The 14,117-nt window shown below is 42.7% G+C and overlaps 1 protein-coding gene across 1 annotated transcript in view; it reads left to right on the top strand.

Annotated features, from left to right (window-relative positions):
- Nucleotides 1–14,117, top strand: part of LOC129868107 (ceramide synthase-like) — a 57,460-nt gene continuing 43,343 nt past the window's right edge. Inside the window, exon 1 of the mRNA XM_055941750.1 lies at nt 1–642. Coding sequence (XP_055797725.1) covers nt 521–642 — 122 coding nt within the window. The 5' untranslated portion in view covers nt 1–520. The remainder of the gene's footprint in view (nt 643–14,117) is intronic.

Below are 14,117 nucleotides of genomic sequence, written 5' to 3'. Positions count from 1 at the left end.
TGTGTGGGGTCTGCACCGTAAGGCATAAAAGCGCTTGTCGAGTCGTTGATGGTTAGCAGCATAGCACCCCATCTCGAAGAAGCATAGGTCGAACCTTGCCTTTCCACGTTTTAATTCACATATTTATGATATTCATCGTGGACTACCGGGCGCATGTTTTTGCTGGTTAAATAATCTCAAACCTCGCAATTAAAGTGTATCCCGCGGCATGTAGTTAGCGTGCTGGCTAACGTTACCGGCTTTGCGCCAGGGCAGGAGTGAAGACCAATCAATCACCGGGTACCTTCACCGCTAGTTTTTGTGTAACGGTACAGTGTGGTGCTGCTGAGGCAAGGGAAAAAACGCAGCGGTCACCGGTGACTGGATCTTGTGGCGTGAGCACTAATGCAGTCTAGAAAACACGGCGAATCCCAGTCACCGGTGTAAAACACGGTGTGTAAAATACGTTTAGTAGCCCTCGAACCAGATTATAATAATAGATAGGTCGCTAGCTTGATAGCAGGACAAGTGCAACGCAAGGATGTTGCAAGTGCTGGCTTGCGGCGTCGTAGTTTTTCCCGGTCTCTTCTTCATCTTTCGGAGAGTACTACCTTCCATTTTCAAACAGTGGACCGATGCCGACGTTGTACTGGTCAGCGAGAGGTAATTATTAATTTCCTTTCTTTATGGTATATGTTTAACCCTGGAGAAGCAGTAGCTGGCCCTGAGGCTATGCTAGCTAGCTAGCTGGCTAGCACGGTCGTGCAAGCTGATAAAACAAATTGAGTCTTGAGCTTGGCACAAGGTTTTAACCGAATTAGCCACATTTGCTCTTTCAAACAGCACTAAAATATATTATTAGATTAGACGTTATTTGTTTGTAAATTTGATTTGTTATAATGGCCATTACATGTCGTACCCGAAAATCTTATTGTAGGCAGCGTTATCATAACGGTGGCTAACCCAGTGAATTACAACATAATAACACTTTGGGAATATTGCTCCGTTTTGGTCAAAATTACACACTCACATGCGCAAGGGTCAATTCAATGCTCATTTGAAGCCTGTCACTCTAGTTGGGAACCCTGTCACTCCAGTTGATAATCCCCGCCAACCTCGAGCGCTGTGGTGGCTACTGAGTTATGCAATGTAAAGTGCTGAACTATACTGAGCGGATCGCTTGGCCTTAATAACGCTCTTATCAATTCGGTAGTAATGCTCATCTAACGAAAAAAAAAAAAATTGGGACACGTGTTTATGCCTCAGGGGCTACATTCTCAGTAGCCCCGTAAACTCCGTTTGAATGCCTCCAGTTTGCTACAATGTCACATAGCCCGTGTGTTGATGTTGATTTCTTTAGAAGAAATTTGACGTTATCTGTCTGCAATAACGGCTATAGGATAAGTTACTGATAATAATGCCCATCAGCAACATAATGAATTGTTAATTCATACGCTTGTTTTACGATCTGTTGGCCAGCTACTGTATGTGTTGTATTTATTTTACCTGCATGTTAGAAGTGCCAGTGGGTCAGTGAGCGTCTGGATAAGCTGCAGGATGTGATGCTTGAGTTGTTCTATCTCTGGCGGTATCTTAGCCAGTGACATGTTTTACAGGTTCTATTACAAGATTATACCAGACCCTTTCTGCCCTACTTGGGCTCCCACGTGGTGCAGTGGTCTAAGACACTGCATCTCAGTGCTAAAGGCGTCACTACAGACATCATGGTTCAAATCCAGACTGTATCACAACCGGCCGTGATTGGTAGTCCCATAGGGCGGTGCACAATTGACCCAGCGTTGTCCAAGTTTGGCCGGTGTAGGCTGTCATTGTAAATAAGAATTTGTTCTGACTTGCCTAGTTAAATTAAATATATAAACTTTATATTGGAGAACGGTATTGACCTTGTAACACATTTTACTCTTATTGGCCCCAACTGTTGTGAACAGTATTCGTCAGGTGTTCGTTTCGCTTGGGTAAAGTGGTATGTGTTATCTCCTCTGCAGCTGCACTGTGAGTGGGGCTGTTTTGAAGGCCTCCTATTTTTTAAATTTTACCTTTATTTAACTAGGCAAGTCAGTTAAGAACAAATTCTTACTTACAATGACAGCCGTGTTGAGGGGCAGAATGACAGATTTTATCCTTGTCAGCTCAGGGATTTGATCTTGCAACCTTTTGGTTACTAGTCCAATGCTCTAACCACTATGCTACCTGCCACCCTTACAGGTGGGTTCAAGGCCCACCACCATGACAGAACATCAGATAATTAATTCCCATGTACCCACACTGTTCGAATCCATGCTTTATGTAATAATCTAGGCCTCATATTAATTATAATATGGTAATTTTGTCAACACGCTTATCCAATGAAACATACATTTCAATATATATTTACTACCGTTCAAAACGTGTGGGGTCACTTCGAAATGTCCTTGTTTTTGAAAGAGAAGCAAAAAAAAAAGTCCATTAAAATAACATAAAATTGATCAGAAATACAGTGTAGACATTGTTAATGTTATAAATGACTACTGTAGCTGGAAAAGCCAGATTTTTTATGGAATATCTACATTTATACGCAACCATCACTCCTGTGTTCCAATGGCACGTTGTGTTAGCTAATCCAAGTTTATAATTTTAAAAGGATAGTTGATCATTAGAAAACCCTTTTGCAATTATGCTAGCACAGCTGAAAACTGTGGTTCTGATTAAAGAAGCAATAAAACTGACCTTCTTTAGACTAGTTGAGTATATGGAGCATCAGCGTTTCTGGGTTTGATTACAGGCTCAAAATGGCCAGAAACAAAGATCTTTCTCATGAAACTCGTCAGTCTATTCTTGTTCTGAGAAATGAAGGCTATTCCATGTGAGAAATTGCCAAGAAACTGAAGATCTCGTACAACGCTGTGTACTCCCTTCACAGAACAGCGCAAACTGGCGCTAACCAGAATAGAAAGAGGAGTGGGAGGCCCCGGTGCACAACTGAGCAAGAGAAACAGACTACTCACAGACTACTCACAAGTCCTCAACTGGCAGCTTCATTAAATAGTACCTGCAAAACACCAGTCTCAATGTCAACAGTGAAGAGGCGACTACGGTATGCTGGCGTTCAAGGCAGGTCTTCACGAGAACCAGTTTCATCATAGCACTTGATGGTCTTTGTGACTGCACTTGAAGAAACTTTCTAAGTTCTTAATGTTCGACATTGACTGACCTTCATGTCTCAAAGTAATGATGGACTGTCATTTCTCTTTGCTTATTTGAGTTGTTCTTGCCATAATATGGACTTAGCCTTATTTGGTAAAGGACCATCTTCTGTATACCACCCTACCTTGTCACAACACAACTGATTGGTACACCACTGCCACCAGCCTGTACCGTTGATATCAGGTAAGATGGTTCCATGGACTCACACTACTTACGCCAAATCCTGACTCAACGCAACGGGACCCGGGATTTGTCAGACCAGGCAATGTTTTTTCACTCCTCAATTGTCCAGTGTTGGTGATCGCGTTCCCATTGGAACTGTTCTTCTTGTTTTTAGCTGATAGGAGTGGAACCCAGTGTGGTCGTCTGTTGCAATAGCCCATCCGTGACAAGGATCAACAAGTTTTGCGTTCCAAGATGCCGTTCTGTTTGTGGTCCGCCTGCTAGCTTGCTTGATTCTTGCCATTCTCCTTCGACCGCTCTCATCAATGAGCTGTTTTCACCCACGGGATTGTCGCTGACTGGATGTTTTTGTTTGTCGGACCTACGGTTGCAAAGGGTCGGAATTTTTCCGTAGATTTTCCAATGGAAGTTAAGCCCGGAAATGTTGCTTAAATTCAATAAAAAGTTTGTTTATAACAGTGAACTTTTTTTTGTGGGATACACATAAGGCAATTCTAGGTCTTGTGGCATATTTTGGTTAAACTATCCCCAATTCAATGGAATTGCAACCCTTTGCATGCACAGTGCTTTCTTCCAGCACATGTGCAGGTCACTCTTCCATCACATGTACAGCTGATTCTCAAGATCTTACACTCTAATGAGATTAGAGGTCGACCGATTATGATTTTTCGACTCCGATACCGATTATTGGAGGACCAAAAAAGCTGATACCGATTAATCAGCCGATTTAAAATCAAAAAAATGTATTTGTAATAATGACAATTACAACAATACTGAATGAACACTTCACACTTTATATAATACATCAATAAAGTCAATTTAGCCTCAAATAAATAATGAAACATGTTCAATTTGGTTTAAATAATGCAAAAACAAAGTGTTGGAGAAGAAAGTAAAAGTGCAATATGTGCCATGTAAGAAAGCTAACGTTTAAGTTCCTTGCTCAGAACATGAGAACATATGAAAGCTGGTGGTTCCTTTTAACATGAGTCTTCAATATTTCCAGGTAAGAAGTTTTAGGTTGTAGTTATTATAGGAATTATAGGACTATTTCTCTCTATACGATTTGTATTTAATATACCTTTGACTATTGGATGTTCTTATAGGTACAGTAACAGCATAGCTTCCGTCCCTCTCCTTGCCCCTACCTGGGCTCGAACCAGGAACACATCGACAACAGCCACCCTCGAAGCAGCGTTACCCATGCAGAGCAAGGGGAACAACCACTCCAAGTCTCAGAGCGAGTGATGTTTGAAACGCTATTAGCGCGCACCCCGCTAACTAGCTAGCCATTTCACATCGGTTACACCAGCCTAATCTCGGGAGTTGATAGGCTTGAAGTCATAAACAGCTCAATGCTTGAAGCACAGCGAAGAGCTGCTGGCAAAACGCACAAAAGTGCTGTTTGAATGAATGCTTACAAGCCTGCTGGTGCCTACCACCGCTCAGTCAGACTGCTCTATCAAATCATAGACTTAATTATAACATAAAACACACAGAAATACGAGCCTTAGGTCATTAATATGGTCGAATCCGGAAACTATCATCTCGAAAACAAGACGTTTATTCTTTCAGTGAAATACGGAACCGTTCCGTATTTTATCTAACGGATGGCATCCCTAAGTCTAAATATTCCTGTTACATTGCACAACCTTCAATGTTATGTCATAATTACGTAAAATTCTGGCAAATTAGGCGGCCCAAACTGTTGCATACACACTGACTCTGCGTGCAATGAACGCAAGAGAAGTGACAGAATTTCACCTGGTTAATATTGCCCGCTAACCTGGATTTCTTTTATCTAAATTTGCAGGTTTAAAAATATATACTTGTGTATTGATTTTAAGTATTGCATTGATGTTTATGGTTAGGTACACATTGGAGCAACGACAGTCCTTTTTCCGAATACGCACCGCATCGATTATATGCAACACGCTAGATAAACTAGTAGTATCATCAACCATGTGTAGTTAACTAGTAATTATGATTGATTGATTGTTTTTTATAAGATAAGTTTAATGCTAGCTAGCAACTTATCTTGGCTTCTTACTGCATTCGCGTAACAGGCAGTCTCCCCGTGGAGTGCAATGTAATCAGGTGGTTAGAGTGTTGGACTAGTTAACTGTAAGGTTACAAGTTTGTATCCCCCGAGCTGACAAGGTAAAAATCTGTCATTCTGCCCCTGAACAAGGCAGTTAACCCACCGTTCCTAGGCTGTCATTGAAAATAAGAATGTGTTCTTAACTGACTTGCCTAATTAAATAAAGGATAAATAAAGGTGTACATTTTTTTTTTTTATCTGCCAAATCGGTGTCCAAAAATACCGATTTCCGATTGTTATGAAAACTTGAAATCGGCCCTAATTAATCGGCCATTCCGATTAATCGGTTGGCCTCTAAATGAGATGCCATTGAGCCCACACTACTACACTGTCTGAGCCAAGGCCTACAGTCATGGCCAAAAGTTTTGACAATGACACAAATATTAATTTCCACAACGTTTGCTGCTTCAGTGTCTTTAGATATTTGTCAGATGTTACTATGGAATACTGAAGTGTAATTACAAGCATTTCATAAGTGCCAAAAGCTTTTATTGACAATTACATGAAGTTGATGAAAATAGTAAATATTTTTGGTGTTGACCCTTATTTTTCAAGACCTCTGCAATCCGCCCTGGCATGCTGTCAATTAACTTCTGGGCCACATCCTGACTGATGTCAGCCCATTCTTGCATAATCAATGCTTGGAGTTTGTCAGAATTTGTGGGTTTTTGTTTGTCCACCCGCCTCTTGAGGATTGACCACAAGTTCTCAATGGGATTAAGGTCTGGGGATTTTCCTGGCCTTGGACCCAAAATATCGATGTTTTGTTCCCCGAGCCACTTAGTTATCACTTTTGCCTTCTGGCAAGGTGCTCCATCATGCTGGAAAAGGCATTGTTCACCAAACTGTTCCTGGATGGTTGGGAGAAGTTGCTCTCAGAGGATGTGTTGGTGCCTTTCTTTATTCATGGCTGTGTTCTTAGGCAAAACTGTGAGTGAGCCCACTCCCTTGGCTGAGAAGCAACCCCACACATGAATGGTCTCAGGATGCTTTACTGTTGGCATGACACAGGACTGATGGTAGCGCTCACCTTGTCTTCTCCGGACAAGCTTTTTTCCGGATGCCCCAAACAATCGGAAAGGGGATTCATCAGAGAAAATTACTTTACCCCAGTGCTCAGCAGTCCAATCCCTGTACCTTCTGCATAATATCAGTCTGTCCCTGATGTTTTTTCTGGAGAGAAGTGGCTTCTTTGCTGCCCTTCTTGACACCAGGCCATCCTCAAAGTATTCGCCTCACTGTGTGTGCAGATGCACTCATACCTGCCTGCTGCCAATCCTGAGCAAGCTCTGTACTGTTGGTGCCCCGATCCCGCAGCTGAATCAACTTTAGGAGGCGGTCCTGGCGCTTGCTGAACTTTCTTGCGCGCCCTGAAGCCTTCTTCACAACAATTGAACCGCTCTCCTTGAAGTTCTTGATGATCTGATAAATGGTTGATTTAGGTGCTGTCTTACTGGCAGCAATATCCTTGCCTGTGAAGCCCTTTTTGTGCAAAGCAATGATGGCGGCACGTGATTCCTTGCAGGTAACCATGCTTGACAGAGGAAGAACAATGATTCCAAGCACCACCCTCCTTTTGAAGCTTCCAGTCTGTTATTCGAACTCAATCAGCATGACAGAGTGATCTCCAGCCTTGTCCTCGTCAACACTCACACCTGTGTTAACGAGAGAATCACTGACATGATGTCAGCTGGTCATTTTGTGGCAGGGCTGAAATGCAGTGGAAATGTTTTTTTTGGGATTCAGTTCATTTGCATGGCAAAGAGGGACTTTGCAATTCATCTGATCACTCTTCATAACATTCTGGAGTATATGCAAATTGCCATCATACAAACTGAGGCAGCAGACTTTGTGAAAATTAATATTTGTGTCATTCTCAAAACTTTTGGCCACGACTGTACATGCTTTCGGGTAAGTTTTGATTACAATACTGGCTGGGGTGAATATATTTTATATGACATACATACTTTTTTGTTAACTAGTAAATAGTAGCCGACAGCAAAGTGTGTTTAAATACTTTTTAACTTGTTAACAATCTCTGCACTATCTGATGTGTGGAGACATTTCACTGCAGCTAATGTAGAAGGAAAAGCTGTGTACATTTGTAAATACTTGGCCAAATCACATGTGAAGAATGCAACAAAGATGCAGAATCATCTGGCCAAGCGCATACAGTTCTCTCAGCGCTCACAGCAAGCAACCTCTGACAAAAGTCCCTCTACTTCTATTCGAGGTGAAAATGATGAATCAGACACTTTATCGATAGCAACAGCTCATGATCCTCCTGGAATCGGACGTTTTTTGGACTCAATGGAGGATCATAGTCAGAGAAATGCTGATGAATGTCTTGCTCGAGCTGTGTATGCAACTGGTTCACCTCTGATGCTCACAGACAATGTGTATTGGAAGAGATTTCTGAATGTTCTTCACCCAGCATACACTCCTCCAACCAGACATGCTTTATCTACTCATTTGCTGGATGCAGAGTTCAACAGAGTTCAAGTGAAGGTCAAGCAAATCATAGAGAAAGCAGACTGTATTGCAATCATCTCTGATGGGTGGTTGAATGTTCGTGGGCAATGAATAATTAATTACATCATCTCCACCCCTCAAAGAGTATTCTACAAGAGCACAGACACAAGGGACAACAGACACACCGGTCTCTACATTGTAGATGAGCCTGAAACTCCTGAAACCTATAGCAGTAGCCATGCATGGATTGAGGGAGACAATGCCATCCTGTCTGATGTTCAGACTCTGCTTGCAGATGTAAGTGAAGAAACCCGTACTGCCCTGCCCACTTCACTGTTGCTCCAAGCAGAGGAAACTGCATTTCTGAAATACATCAAAAAGCATGAAGACTTCTGCCTGAAGATCATACACGCCACAGCGTACATTTTGGACCCCAAGTAAGAGCATCCTGTCTGGTGCAGAGATCAACAAGGCCTATGGTGTCATCACTACCGTGTCTCGCCACCTTGGCCTGGATGAGGGCAAGGTTCTTGGCAGTCTGGCGAAGTACACTTTCAAGCAAGGAGTTTGGGATTGAGATGCAATATTGCAGTTGTGCCAACATATCTAATCAGCCACCTGGTGGATGGGACTTTGCGGATCTGAGGCTCTTTCCCCTGTTGCCTCCATCATCCTCCAAATCCCAACAACATCAGCCGCATCAGAGCGCAACTGGTCCTTGTTTGGGATCACACACCAAAGCACACAACAGGCTGACCAATACAGGGTTGAAATATTGGTGGCCATCCGGGCAAATTTGAGGCTTTTTGATCCTGACAACGAGCCATCTTCAACAAGGTTGGAAAGTGACAGTGAAGATGAGGCCTCAGAGTCTGATGTTCAAGAGGTGGACATTGAGGAGGTCCAGGGAGAAGACATGGAAGCCTGAGAGGAAGACAACCAAAGCTTTAGTTTCTAGACTATCCTTTTACACATATATGTTGAAAACTTTTTTTGGAGATGCGATGGATCATTGGGGTCATTCAATATTCCCTTTCTTTTGTTGTTCAGTGAAATGATCCCATGTGAAGAGTCAACTAATGGCCTCCCGGGTGGCGCAGTGGTCTAGGGCACTGCATCGCAGTGCTAACTGCGCCACCAGAGTCTCTGGGTTCGCCCCCAGGCTCTGTCGCAGCCGGCCGTGACCGGGAGGTCCGTGGGGCGACGCACAATTGGGCTAGCGTCGTCCGGGTTAGGGAGGGTTTGGCCGGTAGGGATTTCCTTGTCTCATCGCGCTCCAGCGACTCCTGTGGCGGGCTGGGCGCAGTGCGCGCTAACCAAGGGGGCCAGGTGCACGGTGTTTCCTCCGACACATTGGTGCGGCTGGCTTCCGGGTTGGAGGCGCGCTGTGTTAAAGAAGCAGTGCGGCTTGGTTGGGTTGTGCCTCGGAGGACGCATGGCTTTCGACCTTCGTCTCTCCCGTGTCCGTACGGGAGTTGTAGCGATGAGACAAGATAGTAATTACTAGCGATTGGATACCACGAAAATTGGGGAGAAAAGGGGATAAAAAAAAAAAGAAAAAAAGAAGAGTCAACTAATTTAAGTTCAATTCGTAACTAAATAGTATTTCTTTATTTCTATTGGAAGGATTTAATCATTTGCAATTATGTCTACTTATGATAAGGTAAAATGTTTATGTTTCTGTCTCCATATGATATGGTAAATACTGTTGAAGTCGGAGGTTTACATACACCTTAGCCAAATACATTGAAGTTTTTTCACAATTCCTGACATTTAACCAGAGTAAAAATTCCCTGTTTTAGGTCAGTTAGGATCCCCACTTTATTTTCAGAATGTGACATGTCAGAACAATAGGAGTTATTTATTTAAGCTTTAATTTCTTTCATCACATTCCCAGAGGGTCAGATGTTTACATACACTCACTTAGTATTTGGTAGCATTGCCTTTGAATTGTTTAATTTGGGTCAAATGTTTTGCGTAGCCTTACAAAAGCTTCCCACAATAAGTTGGGTGAATTTTGGTCCATTGTAGGCCTCCTTGCTCACACACACTTTTTCAGTTCTACCCACACGTTTTCTATAGGATTGAGGTCAGGGCTTTGTGATGGCCACTCCAATACCTTGACTTTGTTGTCCTTAAGCCATTGAAGTCATTGTCCATTTGGAAGATCCATTTGCGACCAAGCTTTATCTTCTTGACTTGATATGTTGCTTCAATATATCCACATAATTTTCCTACCTCATGATGCCATCTAGTTTGTGAAGTGGACCAGTCCCTCTTACAGCAAAGCACCCCCACGACATGTGCATCACATTTGGGATGGTGTTCTTTGGCTTGCAAGCCTCCCCCTTTTCCCTCCAAACATAACCATGGTCATTAAGGCCAAACGGTTCTATTTTGTCCTCAGACCAGAGGACATTTCTCCAAAAAGTACGATCTTTGTCCCCATGTGCAGTTGCAAACCATAATCTGGCTTTTTTTAATGGGGGTTTTGGAGCAGTGGCTTCTTCCTTGCTGAGCGGCCTTTCAGGTTATGTCGATATAGGACTCTTTTTACTGTGGATATAGATACTTTTGTACCTGTTTCCTTCAGCACCTTCACAGGGTCCTTTGCTGTTGTTCTGGGATTGATTTGCACTTTTCGCACCAAAGTACGTTGATCTCTAGGAGACAGAACGCGTCTCCTTCCTGAGCGGTATGACCACGGCGTGGTCCCATGGTGTTTATGCTTGCGTACTGTTGTTTGTACAGATTAACTTGGTACCTTCGGGCATTTGTAAATTGCTCCCAAGGATGAACCAGACTTGTGGAGGTCTACAATTCTTTTTTTCCTGAGGTCTTGGCTGATTTCTTTTGATTATCCCATGATGTCAAGCAAAGAGGCACTGAGTTTGAAGGTAGGCCTTTAAATACATCCACAGGTACACCTCCAATTTACTCAAATTATGTCAATTAGCTTATCAGAAGCTTCTAATGCCATGACATAATTTTCTGGAATTTTCCAAGCTGTTTAAAGGCACAGTCAATTTAGTTTATGTAAACTTCTAACCCACTGGAATTGGGATACAGTGAAATAATCTGTCTGTAAACAATTATTGGAAAAATGCCTTGTGTCATGCACAAAGTAGATTGACCCGTCCAGCATCACTACTCTGGACTAGAGGTCGACCGATTAATCGGAATGGCCGATTAATCAGGGACGATTTCAAGTTTTCATAACAATCGGAAATCGATATTTTTGGGCGCCAATTTGCCTATTTTATTTTTTTAAAATATTTTTTTAATTAATTACATTTTTTTTCACCTTTATTTAATCTTTATTTAACTAGGAAAGTCAGTTAAGAACACATTCTTATTTTCAATGACGGCCCAGGAACATTCTGCCAGATTTTTAACCTTGTCAGCTCGGGGGATCCAATCTTGCAACCTTACAGTTAACTAGTCCAATGCTCTAACACCTGATTACATTGCACTCCACGGAGAGCCTGCCTGTTAGCAAATGCAGTAAGCTAATCTAAGTTGCTAGCTAGCATTAAACTTATCTTATAAAAAACAATCAATCAATGACTGTCATTGCTCCAATGTGTACTTAACCATAAACATCAATGCCTTTCTTAAAATCAATACACAAGTATATATTTTTAAACCTGCATATTTAGATAAAAGAAATCCAGGTTAGCAGGCAATATTAACCAGGTGAAATTGTGTCATTTCTCTTGCGTTCATTGCACGCAGAGTCAAGGTATATGCAACAGTTTGGGCCGCCTGGCTCTTTGCTAATTTGCCAGCATTTTACGTAATTATGACAACATTGAAGGTTCTGCAATGTAACAGGAATATTTAGACTCATGGATGCCACCCGTTAGATAAAATACAGAACCGAATAAATGTTTTGTTTTCGAGGTGATAGTTTCCGGATTAGTCAAAGGTATATGGTTTAGAGAGAAATAGTCGACGCGTTATAATTCCTGTAATAATTTGCGGTTGAACTTGAAAGGGGTTCCTTCGTTATTTTACCGTTCATGTCTTCCATAGAGAATGTCTTGATCTACTTCAAATAAGGTCTGTGTTTCGTGCAGGCTTAAACCGCCTCGACGTTTTGATACCCGTGTAAATCTCACTAGGATAAGGTAACGTTTGTCAACATATTTTCATAAATCGACTCTACAATTTTTTTTATCTTCGCTTATATTTAGCCAATATTGATCAGAGTTACCTTATCCTATGGATATCTACACAGTTATAAAATTGGCACGGTGGTGTAAGCCTACACGAAACACAGACCTTATTTTAAGTGAATCTAAAAAATATCCTATGGAATAAATGAAGGAACCGCTTTTCAGATTTTGCTAGAAGGTGTCATGGGAATTATGACTTGCACTTTGGTTGTCAATTCTTATCATGGCCATTATTAAAATAGGATTTCCTGCATATAGAGAAATTAAAGTTTTTGATTTCAACATTCATCACAGGTAACTTAAACTCTATTTTTATTCAAACAGTTGAGAGTATTTGTCTCCTAAGCAGACTCTTCAGTATCATTGTCACTTCAGAGCTGTGTGTGTGTGTATTTATGTATTATATTAAGTTAAAATAAAAGTGTTCATTGTTCATTCAGTATTGTTGCAATTGTCATTATTACAAAAATGTGTGTGTATGATATACACTGCTTAAAAAAATAAAGGGAACACTTAAACAACACAATGTAACTCCAAGTCAATCACACTTCTGTGAAATCAAACTGTCCACTTAGGAAGCAACACTGATTGACAATAAATTTCACATGCTGTTGTGCAAATGGAATAGACAACAGGTGGAAATTATAGGCAATTAGCAAGACACCCCCAAAACAGGAGTGATTCTGCAGGTGGTGACCACAGACCACTTCTCAGTTCCTATGCTCCCTGGCTGATGTTTTGGTCACTTTTGAATGCTGGCGGTGATTTCACTCTAGTGGTAGCATGAGACGGAGTCTACAACCCACACAAGTGTCTCAGGTAGTGCAGCTCATCCAGGATGGCACATCAATGCAAGCTGTGGCAAGAAGGTTTGCTGTGTCTGTCAGCGTAGTGTCCAGAGCATGGAGGCGCTACCAGGAGACAGGCCAGTACATCAGGAGACGTGGAGGAGGCCGTAGGAGGGCAACAACCCAGCAGCAGGACCGCTACCTCCGCCTTTGTGTAGAAAGGGGCAGGAGGAGCACTGCCAGAGCCCTGCAAAATGACCTCCAGCAGGCCACAAATGTGCATGTGTCTGCTCAAACGGTCAGAAACAGACTCCATGAGGGTGGTATGAGGGCCCGACGTCCACAGGTGGGGGTTGTGCTTACAGCGGACGTTTGGCATTTGCCAGAGAACACCAAGATTGGCAAATTCGCCACTGGCGCCCTGTGCTCTTCGCAGAATAAAGCAGGTTCACACTGAGCACATGTGACAGATGTGACAGAGTCTGGAGACGCCGTGGAGAACGTTCTGCTGCCTGCAACATCCTCCAGCATGACCGGCTTGGCGGTGGGTCAGTCATGGTGTGGGGTGGCATTTCTTTGGGGGGCCGCACAGCCCTCCATGTGCTCGCCAGAGGTAGCCTGACTGCCATTAGGTACCGAGATGAGATCCTCAGACCCCTTGTGAGACTATATGCTGGTGCGGTTGGCCCTGGGTTCCTCCTAATGCAAGACAATGCTAGACCTTATGTGACTGGAGTGTGTCAGCAGTTCCTGCAAGAGGAAGTCATTGATGCTATGGACTGGCCCGCCCGTTCCCCAGACCTGAATCCAATTAAGCACATCTGGGACATCATGTCTCGCTCCATTCACCAACGCCACGTTGCACCACAGACTGTCCAGGAGTTGGCGGATGCTTTAGTCCAGGTCTGGGAGGAGATCCCTCAGGAGACCATCAGCCACCTCATCAGGAGCATGCCCAGGCGTTGTAGGGAGGTCATACAGGCACGTGGAGGCCACAGACACTACTGAGCCTCATTTTGACTTGTTTTAAGGACATTACATCAAAGTTGGATCAGCCTGTGGTGTGATTTTCCACTTTAATTTTGAGTGTGACTCCACATCCAGACCTCCATGGGTTGATAAATTTGATTTCCATTGATAATTTTTGTGTGATTTTGTTGTTAGCACATTCAACTATGTAAAGAAAAAAGTATTTAATAAGAATATTTCATT

The sequence above is a fragment of the Salvelinus fontinalis genome, chromosome 13 (genome assembly GCF_029448725.1).
Source record: "Salvelinus fontinalis isolate EN_2023a chromosome 13, ASM2944872v1, whole genome shotgun sequence".
Lineage (NCBI taxonomy): Eukaryota > Metazoa > Chordata > Actinopteri > Salmoniformes > Salmonidae > Salvelinus > Salvelinus fontinalis.
This window is presented reverse-complemented; position numbering and strand designations above follow the sequence as displayed.